Source organism: Balaenoptera physalus, assembly GCF_965194825.1.
Source record: "Balaenoptera physalus genome assembly, chromosome: 2".
Taxonomy (NCBI): Eukaryota; Metazoa; Chordata; class Mammalia; order Artiodactyla; family Balaenopteridae; genus Balaenoptera; species Balaenoptera physalus.
The window spans coordinates 175,358,056-175,381,986 of record NC_138883.1 but is presented as its reverse complement, the minus strand read 5'-3'; the positions used below and the strand labels follow the sequence as shown (position 1 = coordinate 175,381,986).

The 23,931-nt window shown below is 39.4% G+C and overlaps 1 protein-coding gene across 2 annotated transcripts in view; it reads right to left on the bottom strand.

Annotated features, from left to right (window-relative positions):
- The window catches only part of MRC1 (mannose receptor C-type 1), a 172,453-nt gene that overhangs the window by 117,733 nt on the left and 30,789 nt on the right, over positions 1 to 23,931 (bottom strand). The window contains exons 1-3 of one of the 2 annotated variants that reach the window (XM_082452742.1): positions 19,083 to 21,587; positions 18,094 to 18,166; positions 14,211 to 14,352 (exon numbers count right to left, since the gene is read on the bottom strand). In XM_082452742.1, the coding sequence (XP_082308868.1) occupies positions 14,211 to 14,352; positions 18,094 to 18,156 (205 nt within the window). In that variant the 5' untranslated portion in view covers positions 18,157 to 18,166; positions 19,083 to 21,587. Of the gene's footprint in view, positions 1 to 14,210; positions 14,353 to 18,093; positions 18,167 to 19,082; positions 21,588 to 23,931 lie in introns of those variants that run through there. The other variant, XM_082452741.1, reaches the window with a different exon arrangement.

Below are 23,931 nucleotides of genomic sequence, written 5' to 3'. Positions count from 1 at the left end.
CCCCAAACACAGTAAGTTAAGCAAAATGGGAAGACAGAGAAACATGCAGCAGATGAAGGAGCAAGGTAAAAACCCACCAGACCAAACAAATGAAGAGGAAATAGGCAGTCTACCTGAAAAAGAATTCAGAGTAATGATAGTAAAGATGATCCAAAATCTTGGAAATAGAATGGAGAAAATACAAGAAGCGTTTAACAAGGACCTAGAAGAATTAAAGAGCAAACAATGATGAACAACACAATAAATGAAATTAAAAATTCTCTAGAAGGAATCAATAGCAGAATAACTGAGGCAGAAGAACGGATAAGTGACCTGGAAGATAAAATAGTGGAAATAACTACCACAGAGCAGAATAAAGAAAAAAGAATGAAAAGAATTGAGGACACTCTCAGAGACCTCTGGGACAACATTAAATGCACCAGCATTCAAATTATAGGGGTCCCAGAAGAAGAAGAGAAAAAGAAGGGGACTGAGAAAATATTTGAAGAGATTACAGTTGAAAACTTCTCTAATATGGGAGAGGAAATAGTCAATCAAGTCCAGGAAGTGCAGAGAGTTCCATACAGGATAAATCCAAGGAGAAGCACGCCAAGACACATATTAATCAAACTATCAAAAATTAAACACAAAGAAAAATATTAAAAGCAACACAGGAAAAGCAACAAATAACATACAAGGGAATCCCCATAAGGTGAACAGCACATCTTTCAGCAGAAGCTTTGCAAGCCAGAAGGGAGTGGCAGGACATACTTAAAGTGATGAAAGGGAAAAAGCTACAACCCAGATTACTGTACCAAGCAAGGATCTCATTCAGATTTGACAGAGAAATTAAAACCTTTACAGACAAGCAAAAGAAGAGAATTCAGCACCACCAAACCAGCTTTAAAACAAATGCTAACAGAACTTCTCTAGGCAGGAAACACAAGAGAAGGAAAAGACCTACAATAACAAACCCAAAACTATTAAGAAAACGGTAATAGGAACATAACATATCGATAATTACCTTAAATGTAAATGCATTAAATACTCCAACCAAAAGACATAGAGTGGCTGAATGGATCCAAAAACAAGACCCATATATATGCTGTTTACAAGAGACACACTTGAGACCTAGGGACACATACAGACTGAAAATGAGGGGATGGAAAAAGATATTCCATGCAAATAGAAATCAAAAGAAGGCTGGAGTAGCAATTCTCATATCAGACAAAATAGACTTTAAAATAAAGACTATTACAAGAGACAAAGAAGGACACTACATAATGATCAAGGGATCAATCCAAGAAGACATAACAATTGTAAATATTTATGCACCCAACATAGGAGCACCTCAATACATAAGGCAAATGCTAACAGCCGTAAAAGGGGAAATCGACAGTAACACAAGCATAGTAGGGGACTTTAACACCCCACTTTCACCAATGGACAGATCAAACAAAATGAAAATAAATAAGGAAACACAAGCTTTAAATGATACATTAAACAAGATGGACTTAATTGATATTTATAGGACATTCCATCCAAAAACACCAGAATACACTTTCTTCTCAAGGGCTCATGGAACATTCTACAGGATAGATCATAGCTTGGGTCACAAATAAAGCCTTGGTAAATTTAAGAAAACTGAAATCGTATCAAGTATCTTTTCTGACCACAATGTTATGACACTAGGTATCAATTACAGGAAAAAAACCTGTAAAAAATACAAACACATGGAAGCTAAACAATACGCTACTAAATAACCAGGAGATCACTGAAGAAATCAAAGAGGAAATCAAAAAATACCTAGAAACAGATGACAGTGAAAACACGATGGCCTAAAACCTATGGGATGCAGCAAAAGCAGTTCTAAGAGGGAACTTTATAGCAATAAAATCCTACCTCAAGAAACAAGAAACATCTCAAATAAACAACCTAATCTTACACCTAAAGCAATTAGAGACAGGAGAACAAAAAACCCCCAAAGTTAGCAGAAGGAAAGAAATCATAAAGATCAGATCAGAAATAAATGTAAAAGAAATGAAGGAAATGATAGCAAAGATCAATAAAACTAAAACCTGGTTCTTTGAGAAGATAAACAAAATTGATAAACCACTGGCCAGACTCATCAAGAAAAAAAGGGAGAAGACTGAAGTCAACAGAATTAGAAATGAAAACGGAGGAGTAACAACAAACACTGCAGAAATACAAAGGATCATAAGAGATTACTACAAGCAACTCTATGACAATAAAATGGACAACCTGGAAGAAATGGACAAATTCTTAGAAAAGCACAACCTTCTAAGACTGAACCAGGAAGAAATAGAAAATATAAACAGAACAATCACAAGCACTGAAATTGAAACTGTGATTAAAAATCTTCCAACAAACAAAAGCCCAGGTCCAGATGGCTTCACAGGCGAATTCTATCAAACATTTAGAGAAGAGCTAATACCCATCCTTCTCAAACTCTTCCAAAATATAGCAGAGGGAGGAACATTCCCAAACTCATTCTACGAGGCCACCATCACCCTGATACCAAAACCAGACAAAGATGTCACAAAGAAAGCAAACTACAGGCCAATATCACTGATGAACATAGATGCGAAAAACCTCAACAAAATACTAGCAAACAGAATCCAGCAGCACATTAAAAGGATCATACACCATGATCGAGTGGGGTTTATCCCAGGAATGCAAGGATTCTTCAGTATACGCAAATTAATCAATATGATACACCATATTAATAAATTGAAGGAGCAAAACCATATGATCATCTCAATAGATGCAGAAAAAGCTTTCAACAAAATTCAACACCCATTTATGATAAAAACTCTCCAGAAAGTAGGCATAGAGGGAACTTACCTCAACATAATAAAGGCCATATATGACAAACCCACAGCCAACATTGTCCTCAATGGTGAAAAACTGAAACCATTTCCACTAAGATCAGGAACAAGACAAGGTTGCCCACTCACTATTATTCAACATAGTTTTGGAAGTGTTAGCCACAGCAATCAGAGAAGAAAAAGAAATAAAAGGAATCCAAATCAGAAAAGAAGAAGTAAAGCTGTCACTGTTTGCAGGTGACATGATACTATACATAGAGAGTCCTAAAGATGCTACCAGAAAACTACTAGAGCTAATCAATGAATTTGGTAAAGTAGCAGGATACAAAATTAATGCACAGAAATCTCTTGCATTCCTATATACTAATGATGAAAAATCTGAAAGTGAAATTAAGAAAACACTCCCGTTTACCACTGCAACAAAAAGAATAAAATATCTAGGAATAAACCTACCTAAGGAGACAAAAGACCTGTATGCAGAAAACTATGAGACACTGATGAAAGAAATTAAAGATGATACAAATAGATGGAGAGATATACCATGTTCTTGGATTGGAAGAATCAACATTATGAAAATGACTCTACTACCCAAAGCAATCTACAGATTCAATGCAATCCCTATCAAACTACCAATGGCATTTTTCACAGAACTAGAACAAAAAATTTCACAATTTGTATGGAAACACAAAGGACCCCGAATAGCCAAAGCAATCTTGAGAACGAAAAATGGAGCTGGAGGAATCAGGCTCCCTGACTTCAGACTATATTACAAAGCTACAGTAATCAAGATAGTTTGGTACTGGCACAAAAACAGAAATATAGATCGATGGAACAGGACAGAAAGCCCAGAGATAAACCCACGCACATATGGTCACCTTATCTTTGATAAAGGAGGCAAGCATATAAAGTGGAGAAAAGACAGCCTCTTCAATAAGTGGTGCTGGGAAAACTGGACAGGTACATGTAAAAGTACGAAATTAGAACACTCCCTGACACCATACACAAAAATAAACTCAAAATGGATTAAAGACCTAAGTGTAAGGGCAGACACTATCAAACTCTTAGAGGAAAACATAGGCAGAACACTCTATGACATAAATCACAGCAAGATCCTTTTTGACCCAGCTCCTAGAGAAATGGAAATAAAAACACAAATAAACAAATGGGACCTAATGAAACTTAAAAGCTTTTGCACAGCAAAGGAAACCATAAACAAGACCAAAAGACAACCCTCAGAATGGGAGAAAATATTTGCAAATGAAGCAACTGACAAAGGATTAATCTCCAAGATTTACAAGCAGCTCATGCAGCTCAATAACAAAAAAACAAACAACCCAATCCAAAAATGGGCAGAAGACCTAAATAGACATTTCTCCAAAGAAGATATACAGATTGCCAACAAACACATGAAAGAATGCTCAACATCATTAATCATTAGAGAAATGCAAATCAAAACTACAATGAGATATCATCTCACACCGGTCAGAATGGCCAGCATCAAAAAATCTAGAAACAATAAATGCTGGAGAGGGTGTGGAGAAAAGGGAACACTCTTGCACTGTTGGTGGGAATGTAAATTGATACAGCCACTATGGAGAACAGTATGGAGGTTCCTTAGAAAACTAAAAATAGAACTACCATATGACCCAGCAATCCCACTACTGGGCATATACCCTGAGAAAACCATAATTCAAAAAGAGTCATGTACCACAATGTTCATGGCAGCTCTATTTACAATAGCCAGGACATGGAAGCAACCTAAGTGTCCATCATCAGATGAATGGATAAAGAAGATGTGGCACGTATATACAATGGAATATTACTCAGCCATAAAAAGAAATGAAATGGAGGTATTTGTAGTGAGGTGGATGGAGTTAGAGCCTGTCCTACAGAGTGAAGTAAGTCAGAAAGAGAAAAACAAATACCGTATGCTAACACATATATATGGAATCTAAGGAAAAAAAAAAAAAAGGTCATGAAGAACCTAGTGGCAAGACGGGAATACAGACACAGACCTACTAGAGAATGGACTTGAGGATATGGGGAGGCGGAGGAGTGAGATGTGACAGGGTGAGAGAGTGGCATGGACATATATACACTACCAAATGTAAAATAGATAGCTAGTGGGAAGCAGCCGCATAGCACAGGGAGATCAGCTCGGTGCTTTGTGACCACCTAGAGGGGTGGGATAGGGAGGGTGGGAGGGAGGGAGATGCAAGAGGGAAGAGATATGGGAACATATGTATATGTATAACTGATTCACTTTGTTATAAAGCAGAAACTAACACACCATTGTAAAGCAATTATACTCCAATAAAGACGTTTAAAAAAAAAAACAAAAAAAAACTGTCAAATGCTACTAATCAGGGCTTCCCCAGCTCCCCCACCAGGAGAGACAGTTGTTTAAACACTGACCAGCATACTATTCTCTGTGCTCAAAACTGTATGCAAGCTTTCACCAAATAATAATAATCAGTAATACTAATGAATTCAACCTATCATCAGTTCTGCAGGACCTCTTGGGCATACATTCTCAGCTGTGAGACAACTGTGACAACTTCCTTTAAAAAAGGCGTTGTATTGTGATCCGGTAAATCCAAAAGCCCTCAGATTCAGTTCCAGTTCCCTGCTAGGCATTGCATAAATCTGACAAGAAATAAATTCATTTCTGAATTTTAGGCAATGTGAAATTCTAAGAGAATTCTTTTGTCTGAGGACACGGCAGGAAGGCTTGGTAGTTTAAAGACCATCTTTCCCTCTATAGATTCATCTAATACTGGACAAGAATTGCTAAAAACTGACAATTTTATCTATTCTTAAAAATTCCATTTGTTAAGGTTGAGAAAACTTTCTTCATTTTCTAATCTTCAGCTTTTCATTTGGGATATTCTGGTCCTTCTCCTCTTTGATATGTGTTTATATCAGAGAATGTAATTAATTTATTTTTTTAATTTATCTTTTTACCCTTTTTTTAACATCTTTATTGGAGTATAATTGCTTTACATTGTTGTGTTAGTTTCTGCTGTATAACAAAGTGAATCAGCTATACGTATACATCTATCCCCATATCCCCGCTCTCTTGTGTCTCCCTCCCACCCTCCCTATTCCACCCCTCTAGGTGGTCACAAAGCCCTGAGCTGATTTCCCTGTGCTATGGGGCTGCTTCCCACTAGCTATCTATTTTACATTTGGTAGTGTGTACATGTCAATGCCACTCTCCCACTTCGTCCCAGCTTACCCTTCCCCCTCCCTGTGTCCTCAAGTCCATTCTCTACCTCTGCATCTTTATTCCTGTCCTGCCCCTAGGTTCTTCAGAACCATTTTTTATTTTTTGTAGATTCCATATATATGTGTTAGCATACGGTATTTATTTTTGAGAGAATGTAATTTAATTTACAGTACATAAGTAGAAAATTTATTTTTCTACATTTATATTAATATAGTATGTATACTATAATAATGATAATATGAATTATGCTAACAATGTAATAAGTATATAATATATAATATGTGTATATTAATATATACAATAAATAATTCTAGATTTCGAAGTGGTTTGAAATTCCTCTAGTAGTTAAGTGCTTGGATATAGACCAGAGCCAGAAACCCCAGCGTGAGCCCAATCAGGGTGACAAAAATGGACACATGTGGGAATGAGCCTGATTTGTTGCCTTCAGAGCCCTTACCTCAGCTTTAATTATAGGTATTTGTTAGTGTCGTTCAGAAACGTGGTACCACACCCACTAGACGGTGAGCTCCATGCAATGGGGGCTCTGCTTGTTTTCACCCACCATTTCACCCCCAGAGCCTAGTGGAGTGTCTGGTACGGAACAGATCCTCCATAAAGATTTGCTGCAAAAAAGATGGGAGGAATTCCTGTTCCGGAGACTATGAGCATGATGGAGCCATGCGCATTCTGGAGAAAAAAAAAAAATCTGCACTAAGGCAAGTAAGCCAAAGCGTCAAAACAAGGCTGAATAATACCCGCCCTCCCCCCAAACCTGGCCCCCATGCTCTCAATCCCCTCCCATCACAGGAAGACTTGGGAATCCTGCATAGACTATCCTCTGGCCTGGGTCCTAGATGGAGCCCTTTAAGCGAGACCACGGACTGATCTGGTAAAGAAGCCCTGAAAGGCATTTGGAGCTCCTGGCAGCGCAGCCTGGGGACCGTGCAGCTCAACGGTAAGGGAAGACCACTGGCTGTGGGCCCAGCCGAGTGCGCGCATGCGCGGCGCGGCGCCTGCACAGCCCCTGGGCTCGGGCCGGCATCCCCAGGCGTGGCTCAAGGGATTCAAAAGCCTCCCGGGCCCTGGCAGCAGTAGGAGGCACCAGGCAGGGGACGAAAGCGCCGATGCGTGGTTCCCAGAAGAAAGCGTTCGTGAGTTCACAGGAAGCATGCTTTGGAACGGGGATCCGCAACACCCGGGCCACAGACGAGTCCAGGTCCTCGGCCTGTTGGGAACCGGGCCACCCAGCAGGAGGTGAGCAGCGGGCGAGCGAGGGAAGCTTCCTCTGCCGCTCCCCACGGGGCCGTGGAAAAACTGTCTTCCACCAAACCGGTCCCTGGTGCCAAAAAGGTTGGGGACCGCTGCTTTACAACACCCATCCCACCTGAAATGGGGGGACTTGGGGGCCTAAAATCTCCCGTGAAAGCAGAGTCTGAGCACACTGGGGTCCCTATGCACTGTACGGTACCACTAATGTATACACGATGTAAACAAAAGGCTGTCTGGCCGTCAGCTCAGCAACCTGTGTCACTCTCTTCAATCCTGCGCAAGGAAATCAAGATACTGAAAATCAGTGACCTATGCCTTTAATTTCTTGCTGGGGCCATAAAATTTTGTTGCTATTATAAAGTAATGCATGCTGAATTCTTTAGGTTCCCTTACTCTTAGAGTCCTTGAAAATATTTATTTTGAAAATATCTTGCAATTCTCAAAAATCTCACTTTATATATTAAAATTGTTCATACATTTTATTTCCTCCCTAGGAAAAAATTAACAATGAAATGCCAAATTGTTACAATCATGGAAAGCTGTCCTAATTAAAGGGAGTCCTAACTCAGTTCTGGCAGCACCTGATGCCCCATGCCTTTTGACACAGGGACCCACTGCAGTCTAGTTTCTGGCCCGGTCTACACTGTCCTAATCCTGACAGCTGGTCCCTCTTTAGAAGGTATAAATCAGAAATTCTACCCTTTTCTCACTCCCAGTCTGGTAACTGGCTACTTGTTTCCTGAGAAGGGGAAAAAATCCTAGAGCTGACATACTTTCCTGAAACTTCCTTCTTCTAAATAGCAAAGGGAGGGTTTAAAAGGAAATGCTCCCCCTTCTTGGCGTGGCCGCGAACACTGTTCCTCACACGTACTCTCTAACCACAGTGCAAAACACATTATGGAAACCCAGCTCACATACTGGGTTCAGATTGTATGATAAGCTTTTTCTGAAAAAGAAGCAAAGGGGGACTCAAAATGCCATTCATTTTATTCAGAGAAAAGTAGTGTCTCCCCTTTTTTTTTTTCTTTTACCTTCTGTGACGTCTCTTACACTCTATTTGGTTACAGAGTGATGAGTTCCATTCCAAGGAAATCTGGAAAGGAGGTTCCTTTAGGAATTTGGATTTCATCTCTCGGCTTTTAACTTGCTTTCGTCTCAGTTCCTAATGTATAATTAAAGGCTCTCAATCAAGGTGGGCATCAGAATTGCTTAGAGAACTTTAAAAAAATTACAGATGCCAGCCTTAAAACCTTGCATATCCTTTGAGCCCGAAGTCGCACACGGAGGCATTTCACCTAAAGAAATAATCACCTGTGCTGCCGGAGTCCCTGCAGCACTTGGTTCAAGTCTCTGAGGCTACACAGAAGGAACTGGAGTTCCTTCAGGGCCACTGAGAGCAGATTTAGTTGAAAACCTTACGCTGCACCTGTTACTGATGTGACGATGGAAACCGCCTCCTCTGCAGAGCTATGACGGTTTCCACTCAAACAGCCTGTCGATCTCACTTCTAGCCAGTCACGTCTGACTATGCAGATAGCCCTAATGTCGCCAAACCATCTTGCCACCCCCTTGGTACGACCCCCTGCGACCCCCTCTGTGTTTGTCCTCGTGAGCAGCCAGTCCGTAATTGTCCCTTTCTTCTGGCAAGCGTTGTTGCCAAGGAGTCTGGGCATGTGCGGATACTCAGGGTCTCCTGAGGACACTGTCTGTGGTCATCATCCTGACATCATTCGGCTGCCGTCCAGCAGCAGTTAACTCTGTCCCCAGCCTCTGCTTGGCTAGTTACCTCGCACAGTGGCTGATGACTCCCACACACAGCTCAGGGTCCCTGTAAACACAGACCCCCTGCACCATCCACACTTGTGTCCTCTAACCTGGCTTGTCTCCCCTGCCCAACTCAAACAAACACCACCTTACTCATCTTAACCACATCCTTGTCCTTTTCTTCTCAACCCTTCTCACTTCCGAACAAGTCATTAACAGTCGTGTTTACAATAGCTCAAAACTAGGGGGAAAATCTAGTTGTCCAACAATAAGTTAATAAGTCATGGCTCATTAATACACGGAAATATTTTTCAGCCAACAAAAATGATGCAGTGGAAGATGTAATAATAAGAAATATCCACCAATTTTTAACAAGAATGATACCCACCACATATTGTTGAGAAAAAAAAGTTATAAAGTAGGTTTTCTTAAGTAAAGAACACCCATCAAGATGCTATCAGTTATAGATCTCTAGTGTGTAGAACTCTGGTTGATTTCCATTTTCTTCTTTTTTGTTTATGTCTGTTTGATGATCCTTAAATAAATATGTATTATTTTGGAGAAACAGAAAACATTGGCCATTTTAAAAATTCAAAAGTGGAATGTTAAAAATGTTATCTGGTTTTTGTATGTGTTGGGCCTCAAACCTGTGTGCACTCCACCGGGATGTTCCAGCTCTGTCTGCAAAGCTGAATTGCACTGTATTAGATGCAACTGGATTGCGTTGCATCGTCTCATACCCCAGAGCAGCAACAGTCACAAGACCTTGGAGGGGGTCACATTTTTCTCTAGACCGTGCAGTGTCATCATGGGATTAATGGCTGGAGATGCTGAGAATTGGCTGGATATAGGTACAGCCAACAACTCTAAATGAGGTCCTACGTTGATTTGCAGACATTTAGAAGAAGCATTTTTTTCCAGTGAAATCTTACATAAAACACTAACTCCTAAGCAAACAAAAGTTGTGTTTCTCTGGTTGAAGAGTAGGAATTGGGGCATCCAGAGACCCCAGTTCAGCCTCCCCCTCCTGCTCTCCCCACCTCCAGAAGATCTTTACAGTAGCTCTTGGAGCAGCTTTGGAGGTTTCCAAATTGACTATTTGAAAAGCAAACAGGAGCTGGTCTTAAGAAGGCAACTTCCGTTCCAGCGCTAGGTTTGCCCAGTCAGGGTGAGAAATGCAGCCAAAGTTATTTTTGCTTCCCAAACATGCCCATTTATTACATGGACACCTGAGTTTCTAGAGACCCAACCTTCCTTCTGTGGAGAAAGCTTTCTTCACCATGTCTGCCTACAAACTCCTACAAATTCCAGGTATTCCCCTTAGTCTTTTCTGACCTCCAGCACCTTAGATAAAATGAAGTTTGCCGTCACCTGGGGCCCTATAGTCCTTTAACCACGATACGCTATTACAGCGCTTTGCAATATGGCGCCCAAGCTGGGTTCACGCTACTCTAATGAGTCCTGCGGGGAGGACTGAAAACTCACTTCCTAGCCACAGACTCCCTTAGCTGTCTGTCTGCAGTCACTGGTTTATACGGGAGTTAAGGAATCTTGGCGGGGGCAGGGAGGAGAATCTAACGGTGACCATGATTTGGGGTTCAGACAATAAAGGCGAGGCTGATGTAAGGAGAAACGATGAGGCTCCTCAGAAAAAAAGCCACTCCCAAAGAAGAAGGAGTCCAGCTCTACCAGAATCAGACATAAGATCTAGTGGTAGGAGAGGAAACTGGTTTCCAGTGGATTGAACGGCCATTACCTGAAATCATTAAAGCCCAGACAGTCTGTGATTCCATATACATTCTGGGGATAAAAGGGTTGTGTTTCTAAGTGAAAATAGCTATTCCATGACTCTATGTGGGACTTTTCTAGGAACGTAGAACTCAGGGGAGGGAAGTCAGTACTCCAATGGCAGAGGAAAGGTAATCAATTCAAAACACCAGCAGAACATCAAGCAATATCCCAGAGGCAAGAAACAGCAGTACTAAGGGTGCCTGGAGCAGAGTCGAGCAGGGGTGGTGGGAAAATAGCACACCAAGTTGTTGGAACATGAGAAAGACAGCTGAGAGGAAAGCAGGGGCAAGAGGATATTCAACAGTCTAGACCAACAAATGAGACCACGGGAGACCCATCTAGGGTCTCATTTAAAAATGGGAGAGAGGGGCTTCCCTGGTGGTGCAGTGGTTAAGAATCCGCCTGCCAATGCAGGGGACACGGGTTCGAGCCCTGGTCCGGGAAGATCCCACATGCCGCGGAGCAACTAAGCCTGTGCGCCACAACTACTGAGCCTGCGCTCTAGAGCCTGCAAGCCACAACCACTGAGCCCATGAGCCACAACTACTGGAGCCCGTGTTCTGCAATGAGAGGCCACCGCAATGAGAAGCCCGCACACCACAACTAAGAGTAGCCCCTGCTTGCTGCAACTAGAGAGAGCGCACGCGCAGCAACGAAGACCCAAAACGCTGCCAAAAAAATTTAAAAATGGGAGAGAGAACAATATGGGAGAGGAAGAGAAATGGAGGTCCAGTCACTAACAGGCTGGAATTGAGCTAGCAAAATTCAGATGGAAATGTAAAAGTGTGTTCATTTGTACCCACATACTAGTAAGAGCAGGGGACATGCAGGCTATATATTGTATTCTTATTATTTGTTCTCATGACCGGGATTTGACACTATTAGGTGCTATGTGCATCTGTGAGATTGCCATGCCTCAGAGATCCTTGTTCCAAAAAATATTCCCAAGTGAGCCCCAGTCTACAGAAAATGATCCGCTTAAACGTTACGGCTTGGTAATCACTTGATACTTAGGTATTTCAGCTGGTAGTATGAAGTTAGCAGAAAGGATTCTTTGGGCCAGGAAAGATTGCTTTAAGCATATGTCAAATATAGAACTTTTATTTTTAAATTTAGAAGAACAAAAGCTACACAAAGATCAAACTTTGGTAGCTTGGAATTAAGATAGTATAGTTAGGAGGGGGTGTGGGTGAGGATGGACTGGGAGTGTGGGGTTAGCAGATGCAAACTATTATATATAGAGAATGGATAAACAACAAGGTCTTACTGTACAGCACAGGGAACTCTATTCAATATGCTGTAATAAACCATCATGGAAAAGAATATATAAAAAAAGAATGTTTATATATGTACAACTGAACCCCTTTGCTGTACAGCAGAAATTAACACAGCATTGTAAATCAACTGTACTTCCCTTAAGATTTTTTTTTTAATATATTGATGCAACAACAACAACAAAAGGTAGGGTAGTGCAAGTGTGTCCATAAATCCAAGCATTGTAGAGTACCTTAGTTTCATCTAGTATAAAGTGAAAACTGCTATAAGTTGACTAGTGTGGATGCATGTCAAACTATCTGGATAGCAAAGAAGAGAAGGTATTTCTTTCTGAACATTTTCTAAAGGGAGACAAATTATTCTAAACTTTGCTGTCACACACCCCTACCCTACTGCTTTGATTCTGAGGTAGCACATGCAGTGAAACTGTATTTATAGCATACTTGCTTATATTCAGATTTATGTATTATAATTTATGTTTATGAGTTTATGTATTAATTTACGTTCCAGAGGATAAATGAGAATACCCCATCGGTTAAAAATTCACAGAATTGATTTTATTAGTATGCCTGTTAAAATGAGTATAGGAGACTAACTGAGTTCAAAGTTTGCACAAAAATTAAATACACATATAATTAATATTTACAAAGGTATTTTGAATGAATGCTAGTGTTTTAAAGTGTGATTTTAGTAAATGGTGGCGCTATTTAACCAGACATTAACCTTCCTAAGTTTGAGCAGAGACGAGCTCAAGAAGGAGGCACTTCAACTAAGAAGCAGCAATTGAACAAGATGTTCTAGAGTCTTCTCCCCAAGACTGACTTCTTCCTTGTGATTCCCAAGAATATACATGTGCATTTTTTAAAAGAGAACTTTCACAAAAAACTTAGCAACTTCATATTAACATGGAAAATACAGACTCATTAAAAACAGTCCAATTTCAAAATGGGCTTGTGTCATTAAGGAGTCTACAGAAGTAGTAAAGGGTTTGGCGATTCCCAAATATCCTCAGTTTAAGACAAACACACTTGTCTGTGGAGGGCAGATGTACCTTGGGAGTACCTTTTCTTCAACAGACTCATTGGCTGCCATCTTCTCTACCTTGTCACCTGTGTTATGTTAGACTTAACAGTCTATCATCCGCCACCCAAGGGCAAAGTGCAAAATATGAAGCTCAGAGTCTCAGGTTTCCTGGTGGCCTCCAACTCAGTTTTGCTTTTCAATCTGAGGAGCAAGAGTGACTGGAGGGGTGATGGCTCATAAGAAATGAGTCTAGCGTTTTCCTTCCTGGTTGTAGTAGTCGCCCTATTACCCCAAAGCGTTCTCCTATGACTCACTCAATTTATCCCATCCACTCTGTCAGGGAATGATTAACAAAACCTACACATTTCAAAGACAAAATCTTTGCCATACAATAACCATACCATGCAAATACTGTAAATCAAACACAGATACCATCACATAAAATTAAATGAATGTTGAGGGAATTTTTGACTGACCAAACAAAATATTCAATTAACAAAATAGTTTTTTTAAAGGCCAACCAATATTTAGTTTCAACTGCTCCCTTTGGAAGAATGTGGCATATCTTGGTTTTGAGTGTGATCTTTAGCTTTTTGACAATCCATGATTAAAAACACAGAAATCTCTAGGACATATCTGCAGCAGTCATATTAATCCCTGTATCAAAGGTATCCAGACTAAACTCTCTATTTATTCATCTCAACTTAAGGTTTTGAGAGAGTTCCTAAAAATACAAATCTATAATAATTTACTTAGGTAATTTTCATGTTAGAGTAAACATTAAAGATTTAGTATTAAATATTTAGTAACTTTATTCATTTGTCAGTACTATCAAAATCAAAAAAGAAATAAGAATAACTGTATAGCTATCAAAGTAGCTATAATTATATTTGGATATCTTCATTTGTAATCTTCTATCTGTAATGTTAGCTCTTAAAAAATATCATTAAGCATGTCAACAGACAAGAGTGGGAGAAAGGTGAACTCTATGTGAAACTTTAAAAAGTATTTGTATTTAAAAGAATACTTACTCTTTTGCCTCCCTCTAAGAGGATATGTCCTGAGTTTCTCAATAATATCAACCACGATCAAGCAGGTCAGAACCAAAGAGACTGGCAGGTCAGGTAACGTATTCGGTAAGATATCAGTGGAACCATTAATATTCTTTTGAACCTGTTTTCAGAAGACCATTTAGAAGCATTAAATTTTTGTACTTTCTTTGTTCACAATTCTTTGAGGAGTTTGAAAGCAGTGTTAAATTAATTATACATACATTTACTAAAAGACTAGAAGCTTGGCTTTCAGCTTTTTAGGTGTTCAACCCCACAAGGTTGTGAACCATTTCTAAAGATGTAATACGGATTCATATCAATGGAAGAGCTTTCAGTTAAAGACAGAGCTTGGTAAATGTGCGTAAAAAGTTAACAGTAGGCTCCTGGAATAGTGGAATGGGGAATCTCTCCCAATCCAACTGCTAAGCAGAGCCTCTGAGAGTCCTAGCTCAAAGAGCTAGGGGGACAAACATTAGAGTGTTGGGTCTTCCAAGAAGAGAGAGCTGGGTAAACCCAGCTCGGCTTTGGAGCACTTCCTTCATCTGTTTAAGGTATCTACAAAAAAGGCTATGGCAAACATCATGTTAATGGTGATATGTTAAGAGTTTTCCCTCTGAGATCAACAATAAGACAAAGGTTACATCATGACCACTTCTATTCAACACTGTACTGGAGGTCCTAGCCAGTGTAATAAGGCAAGAGAAAGAAATAAAATGTAAGTATTGAAAAGAAAATCAAACTGTCATTATTCACAGACTATATGATTATAAATGGGACAATCTCCCCAAAATGGATAAATTATTCCTACATACCAAAAACAAAGAGTAAGAAAATAAGATTTTTTAAAATGATACAATTTGATACAACCTCAATCAAAATTCCAACTTTTCTGTGGAAAATGACATGCTGATTCTAAGATGAATATGAGAATACCAAGTGCAAGTCATTCTAGAAGAAAAAGAAGATAGGAATGTTTACTTTTCTGGATATAAAGAGCTATTATAAAGCTACAAGAATTAAGACAGTGTGGTGTTGGCACAGGAATAGAAAAGTAGGCAGTACAGAACAGAAAGCTCAGAATAGACCAGGTATACACACATCTGATTTATAACAAAGGCAGCACTGCAGATAAATGTGGCAAGGGCAGACTTTTTAATAAATGGTACTCGGTTCATTAGATATTATTTGGGGAAATATGCTTGATTCCCTACTGCACAACATATACAAAAATTAGTTCCAGGTGGATTGTGAATCTAAAAGAGAATGGCAAAATAATATAGCCTCCAAAATATAATATAGGGGAGTATCTTCAGGACCTCAAGGTTCAGATTCACAATATGACAAAATGGTCTCAAACAAGTAACCAAAAGAACTATCCATAAAGAAAAGAAATTGATGCATTGGACTCTTTTAAAATTAAGAGCTTCTCTCCATCAAAAGATACCATGAAGACTACGAAGTCACAGAGTGAGAAGGTATTTGCAATACATATAATCAAAAAAGGGCTTGAAATCTGAATATACAAATAATTCTTCCAAATCAATTTTTAAAGATAAGCAAGACATTAGGAAAAAATGGGCAAGATGAAGAATATGCTCAATCTCATTAATTATTGGGGAAATGCAATTGAAAACTACAATGAAATTCAAGAATATACTCACCAGAACGGTTAAAATTAAAAAGACTTAAAATGCAACTGCTGCTGAGGATGAGGAACACCAAGACTGCTCATTCTCTGCTAGTGGAAGTCTAAATTAGTATACTCTCTTTGAAGAACTGACATTGTCAGTTACAATTGAGTACTTGAACATCTTGTGACCCATCAGTTCTACTCCTACACATTTAACCAACTGAAATGCTTGCGCATGGGCACCAAGAGACATGTTCAAGGATATTCACAGCAGCAAAAACTGGAAACTGAAATGGCCATTAAGAGCAGAACTGATGATGTATATGTACAGCTGATTCACTTTGCTGGACAGTAGCAACTAACATAACATTGTAAAGAAACTATACTCCAATAAAAATTAATTTAAAAAAAAACAAAAACAACAAAAAAATTTTAACCACTCTTGTGGGTATGTAGTAGTATCACACTGTGTTTTACCTTAATTTTTCTGATGACCAATAATGTTCAGCATATTTTTATGTGCTTGTTTGCTATTTGTAGATCTTCTTTGTGAAAAGTCTATTAAACTATTTTGCCCATTTAACAAAAAGGAGTAGAACTGATGAATAAAGTGTGATATATTCATAAAATGAACTACTGTATAGGAATGAAAATGAATGAACTACAGCTAACCAGAAAAACATGAATGAATCATACTTTTGAATCAAAGGAGCCAGATACAAATTAGATAGATAGATAGACAGATAGATAGATAGATAGATAGATAGATAGATAGATAGATAGATAATTTGATTTCCCTTTATAAAACTTTCAAAAACAGATAAACTAACCTGTGGTACCTGTGGTATTAGGAGTTAAGATAGAAGTTACCTTTGGGTTGGAAGGAAAGGTAGTCACTGGAAGTGGCTTTTAGGGAGTTGACAAAGTTTTATTTTTTGACCTGAGTAGTGTTTCCATGGGGGTTTGCTTTGTGGTATTCCACTGACATTGTGTATTTATGTTGTGTGAACTTTTCTGTTCGTGTGTTGCACTTCAGTGAAAAATAAGAAAAAAGGAAAGAAAAATATGCAACAGTGGGTGAGACATAACGGGAAAGAATCCCAAAAAGGGCAATCAAACTGTAGATAGAGCATCATCTGCGATAGTGGTGTTCCCTGAAAGTGTTGTACACTGAATTTTCAAAGCTCTTGGGAACCTCCCGAGTGCTTTACAAGGTCTTTGGGGAGGAAGGAGAAAATGATAAATCTAGATTAAAATATTTGTGTGTTGCAATTTGATGCAAAGTTCATCTGTATGGCTTTCTGAGGTTATTCTGTGTGTTCATACATTGTCCTAATGCTACATGTAGGACATCTCCCAACAGTCATGTAATTTCTAATGATGTCATCCACTACCTGGTACTCACCTCTCTCACAGAACTGATCATACCTATTCTAACTGCCTGTTTATTTTTCTCTCTACTGTCAATAAAAAATTATTGAAGGCCAGAGACTGTCAAATTTTCTAAGTGCTCTATCCTCAGTTTCTAACACAGTACCTGGCAATGTAATAAGCACTTAATGACTACCTACTCAACATGTAAATGAAAATCTTATAAATAAATAAATAAATAAAATGACATCTTTCACAGCACCTTGAAAATTAATAAGATTAGCAGGGCATTCTGCTTTGAACTCTCTGGGTAATAGCGTTCTCACAGGCCGAAAGTTCTGCCTACAGTATTCCTGCCCTGCAGATGTCCATTCATCAGAGTCCCTTTGTAGCTGCATTTATTGAAACATAAACTCAAATTTATTTTCAAATAAACATCGTGTACAAATTATTTGTCAATGGAATCTTATCAAAGCTTTAGCATGTGAGTGGTTGTTCCCTTGGATATTGATTGGAGGGTCCATTTAGAGCCGAGGACACTCATGAAAAACATCAGGTTAGAGGAAACACATGTGGATCTACTCTCAAATTCCTTGCTTTTTTATTATTTTCAAATAACATTCCTTTCTCACACATACAAACACAGAAGCAATTTTTTTAATTGGCTGCTATACTTTCCTCCACAATCACAGAGGTAACAATGATCTTAGTACCTTAAATATATATATTGCAACTTAGAATAAGACTGGAGATAATAAACTTCGGGAAATTTGCTTGGGCACACCACTGTATGAAATTTTAATAACCGAGGACGTTTTAAAAACTCACAATCTTGCAGGACAGGAAATCAAAATTCCATACCTTGGTCACTGCTATAGAAAAGCTGAAGCTGGGAAGCGTGGTGAGGATTACACACATCATCATAACAGGTCTCCTAGCAAAGGAGAAAAAATAAGCAAAAGCAACAATGTACAAGATCAACAGTTCCTGTTACATTTTGCCAATTTTGCAGTTCCTGTTCCATTCATCTATAGTTTTTCTAAGAAGCTACTACTTCCCTATTTCCATTTCCCAAATGTTTGAGTATGGCAAAGGGGAACACACACAAAAGCCAGAATGCTTTTCTAGAACAAAGGGGTGAGAGGTTTCCAAATAATTAGCAAACCATCGACTGCTAAAAGCATCACAGTACAAGACAAATGACATTCAATATTTTCAAAATTCATTCATCAGAATCCTGTCCAAGAGTTCAGGGTCTGGTGACCAACTGAAAAAAAGCACAGCATGACCTTCTCAAGTGATACTATACCCCATGTTGTAAAACTGATTTTTCAAAAAATATATTTAGAAACAATATATTGTTAGATAGTTAAAGATGACTTAGAGTGAAAACACCTCGATTTTTTTACTTGAACCACTCCCCCAAAAAAATCATATAGACATAAAAATCACATAGTTTTTAAATTTGTTTTTGGACCACTTTTTAAGCCTTGTATGATCAAGCAATCAAATAGTTATTGAGATATAATATATAATAGTCTATCATGACAGAGAGAATTAAAATATATATTTAACATCACTAATTTATGGGAAGATAAAACATATTCAGAGGTTTTCTATAGTGAAATATTTACCCTCTCTTTCCTTAGTTAAATACGTATTATACGAATTACATATATAGGATAGTATGTGTTTAAGTTCAAAAAGTATTGTTGGAGTCTTACAAATGACTAAGAATTCTTCTTAGTCCCACCATTTCACTCTACCCCAGTCCCATCCTAGATGTTCTAGGTATAGACATAAGATAGGGCGTTGGCTAGCCCATCTCTCATAGCCAGACTCAGTACAACCTGCTAAAACCAGAGGTAAGATGGCATTTTAAATTGGTAGCTTTGCCTCCTTCTCTGAGCCCAGATCCAGATTCCTGCAGCACTCAGCTCTCTGAGGCTAGCTGGGGCATTCACACAGTCCTCTTCTCAGCTTGACCTCTAAAAAATAAGAGTGCCCCAGGGATTATTCCTGCACCCCTTATTTATCTATATTATCTCCCTTGATGATCTCGGCCAATCCCATCGCTTTAAACACCACCCACTTGCCCATGACTCACAAACAGATTATAGTATATATACACTGGCCTCTATCCTGAGCTCTGGACTTGGACACCCAACTATCTATTTGGCACCTCCACTCAGATGTCTAATAGGCAACTCAGACTTAACACGCCTAAAAAAGAACCCATACCCATTCCAATCATCGTCAAATGCTGCCTGATGATTTAATGCCAAAATGCATTTTGAACCAACTTCTGCTAACACCTTGGTTCGCTCACTATCATATCTCATCTGCAGTGTTTCGTTACCAGTTTCCTGTTCGTGTCCCTCTTCTTGCCTAGCACTATGTTCTCCATAGAGCAAACGTCTGATTTTTCAAATGTAAAACACCTCTTGTTACTGCCCTGCTCAAAAATCACCAAAGCTGGGAGGAGCGGGGAATGGGGAGTTACTGTTTAATGGCTACAGAGGTTCAGTTTTGCCAGATGAAGAGGGTTCTGTGGATGGATGGTGGCGATGGTAGCACACCAATGTGCATGTACTTAATGCCAATGAGCTGTGCACTTAAAAATGGTTAAGATGGTAAATTTTATGCCAGGTGTATTTTACCACAAAATACACTTATTTGTATATTTTAGAGATTTTTAAGATATTTTCAATGTATGACTAATGTAATTAGAATAAAATTGAAACCTATCACTGTTGCCTAAGTGTTCTACGTGATGTGGTTTCTCTTATTTCTCCTACTCTCTTCACTTAGAATGACCTGCCTCTTCCCCACCATCCACTTAATCCTGCCATACTAGCACTCTGGTTATTCTGTGATCACACCAAGCTTGCCCCACCTTCGAGGCTTACACTGGCTCTTCCTTTTTTGCCAGGGCATCTCTAGATCGTAGACCTAAATCTAGATCATAGATCTTCCATGTCTGGCTCCTGTGTGCTTATCCCCAAGGTAAGTTCCACGGGACTACGTACCTTATCTGAATTGTTCATTACTTTAGCTCCAGCATTTAGAACAATGTTTCTAAATCTTTTTTGTACAATAAACTTTCTGGGAATCTGCTAAATCCTATGGACCCTTCTCAGAATAGAATTTTTAAATGCACAAAATACATAGACTTACAAAACAAAGCAATTATACTGAAATACAGTTATCCACATTCTTTTAAAATTTTGATTTAGTAATATATACACTTATCTAAGAATACAGTGTCTTCTTATTTTCTTTGGAGCATTCAAGATCTAGTGGAAACTGTAGTCTCTCATAATTTCAAGGTAGTGAAAATCATAAACCGTAATCTGAAGTATCTGCAACAATTGTAATGTGATATGAAGAAAAATCTATGTAATAAAATTACAGGTCCTGCTAATACTACTGTGGTTTGTTACCAACATTCATAATGGAAAGAGATGCCATCTTTCAAACAGAGGTTATCGAAAATAGAGATGTAACTTGTTTCTCATCCAAGTTCAAGAACCCCATAACCCTGGAGAATGTCTGGCACAGAGCAGGAATTCAATAAATGCTAAATGAATGAACAGAATAGTTAATAAGTGAATACTAATCCAAATCTGTGTTTTATCTAAGCAGAAATAATGATAACCTGTATTTGAAAATCTTGACTTACTGCTAACATATGCTTCTAATTTATTAATGAGTGGTATGGGTTGCATTGTGTCCTCCCTAAAAGACATGCTGAAGTTCCAACCCCCAGGACCTCAGAATATAACCTTATTTGGAAATAGGGTCTTTACAGAGGTAATAAGTTAAAATGAGGTCATTAGGTCAGGCCCCCATCCAATAAGACCAGTGGCCGTATATAAAAGGAAATTTGGAGACAGATATGTACAGAAGGAAGATTACATGAAGAAACACAGGAAGACACCATGTGAAGATGAAGACAGAAATCAGGGTGATGCATCTATAAGCCAAGGAATGCCGAAGATTGCCAGCACACCATCAGAAGCTAGAAGAGAGACTTCCCTGGTGGCACAGTGGATAAGAATCTGCCTGCCAATGCAGGAGACACGTATTCGATCCCTGGTTCAGGAAGATCCCACATGCTGTGGAGCAACTAAGCCTGTGCGTCACAACTACTGATCCTGTGCTTGAGAGCCCACAAGCCACAACTACTGAGCCTGCGTGCTGCAACTACTGAAGCCCACATGCCTAGAGCCCATGCTCTGCAACAAGACAAGCCACCGCAGTGAGAAGCCCGCGCACTGCAATGAAGAGTAGCCCCCTCTCGCCGCAACTAGAGAAAGTTCACACACAGCAGCGAAGACCCAACACAGCCAAAAATAAATTTTTTAAAAAAATGTTAAAAAAAAAAAAAAAAGAGGCTGGAAGAGAGGCTTGGACTGGATTCTCCCTCATAGCCCTCAGAAGGAACCAAGCCTTCCAACACTTTAATCTCGAACTTCTAGCTTCCAGAACTGTGACACAATAAATTTCTGTTGTTTAAACCACCCAGTTAGAAGTACTTCGTTATGGCAGTCTTAGGAAACTAACACAGATTTTGCTATAGGGAAGTGAGATACTGCTGTAACAAATACCCAAAATGTGGAAGTGGCTTTGGAATTGGGTAATAGATAGTCTGGAAGAGTCTGAAGATGCAGGATAGAAAAAGGCTAGATTACCCAGAAGAGAATGTTAGTGGAAATATGGAAGTTAAAGGAGATTCTGGGGAGAGCTCAGAAAGAGGAGAGCTGTGCAGAAAGCCTCTACCATTCTAGAGAATACATATATTATTATGAACAGAATGTTGCTAAAAATATGAATATTAAAAGTCCTTTTGGTGAGGTCTCTGACAGAAATGAAGACTGTGTTACTGGAAACTGGAGGAGCGGTGATCCTTTTTATACAGTGACAGAGAACTTGGCTGAAATGTGTTCTGTTGAGTAGAAAGGCGAACTTGTAAGCAATGAGCTCAGACACTTAGCTAAGCGGATTTCTAAGCAAAGTGTTGAAGGCACTGCCTGGTTTCTCCTTGTTGACTAGAGTAAAACGCAAGAGGAGAGAGATATATTGAAGAAGGAATTGTTAAACAAAAAGAAGCCCCATCTTGAAGATTCAGAAAATTCTCACCCTATCCATATTGCAAAAGATGCAAAAAATGAGAAAGCATGTTCTGGAGAGAACAGCAAGGGTGTGGCTTGTGAATCCAATGAACCATCTCAGCAGAAACCCTGACAGCTTGCACTGAAGGGGGACAGAGATGGGACAAAATGAAGAAAGGCTGTGAGACTTCTGGGTGCGATCGGCAGGAAACAGGCTAAAACAGAGCTGTGTGGCTGCAAATACGTCCTGTCCTGTCCTTCAAGAAAAGGGAACAGTGACTCTGATGGTGCTTCAGAGGCCAGGGAAGCTGCCGCTGTCACCACGGGCCCAGGGGTGCCCTCCTCAGATCCAGAGCGCAGGGCTGCTGCCCAAGGCCAGGAGGGTGGAGCCACCACCGTGATGAGCCCTGAGGACAGAGTGTCCAGACACAGAGGTTTATCGTCAAGCCTTAAAACTTAGACCTGTTGGCTAAAACCAATATACAGGCAGACCTTGTTTTGCCACGTTTCGCGTTATTGTGCTTTGTAATAAATTGAAGGTGTGTGGTATCAGTGAGACCCCACTCAGACATTAACAAGCCAGGCAGCATCCCAAGGAGGCATCCCAAAGAGTAGAGGGTCCAGAAATCGTAAGACAAGAAATACTGATGGAGCCTGGCCACTGGAGAAGAGAAGATGTAGCAGACTGGATGGGATGTGGCTGAGATGGCAGCGATGAGGCCATCTTCAAATATGTGAAAAGCTTCAGTGTCGACCCAGTGAGCTCAGAGAAGAGGTCACCCCTAGAGACACAACGTGGGGAGTCGTCATTGTACAAGTGACAGTTTCTGAGAGCCGACGAGCGTGCTCGAAAAGCAATAAAGAGGGACATATGTATATGTAGAGTTGATGCACTTTGCTGTACGCCTGAAACTAACACAACACTGTACATCAACTAGACTCCCATAAAATTTTTTTAAAAAAAGAAAGAAATGTGCTCATGCTACTGAGAGTGACCATTATATGGGGCTAATTAATTGCTTGTAGCCATGCTAGTGTAATTTCATAACAAGGACAGTACTCTGAAATTGGTAAGTGTTGAATCACTGAAAATTGATTGATTGATTGATAAGGCCAAATTTTTCTATGCAAGTTGAAGTATGCAACTTCCGAATTAAAATGCTTGACACATCTTGGGGGGTGGGGGGTAAGGGGGTGGGGGGGTGTGATGAACTGGGAGAATTGGACTGACATATATACACGAATATGTATAAAATAGATAACTAATAAGAACCTGCTGTATAGCACAGGGAACTCCACTTTGCTGTACAGTAGAAACTAACACAACATTGTAAAAGAACTATACCCCAATTTTAAAAAAATTCAAAAAAAAATTCAAAAAAATAAACTAAAATACTTGATGCATCTTATAAAAAAAAAAAAAGGAAAGCAATAAAAAGGGGAAATCCGGGGGCGATGGGTAGAGCTCCCGGCCACGGCCAAATTCACTGGCATATAAAGGGGGGCAGAGGATGTGACATGTACAAGGAAGATTGGAAGGAAGCTACATGGTGGCAGAGTTTATTTCAATTCAAGGAAATAAGGA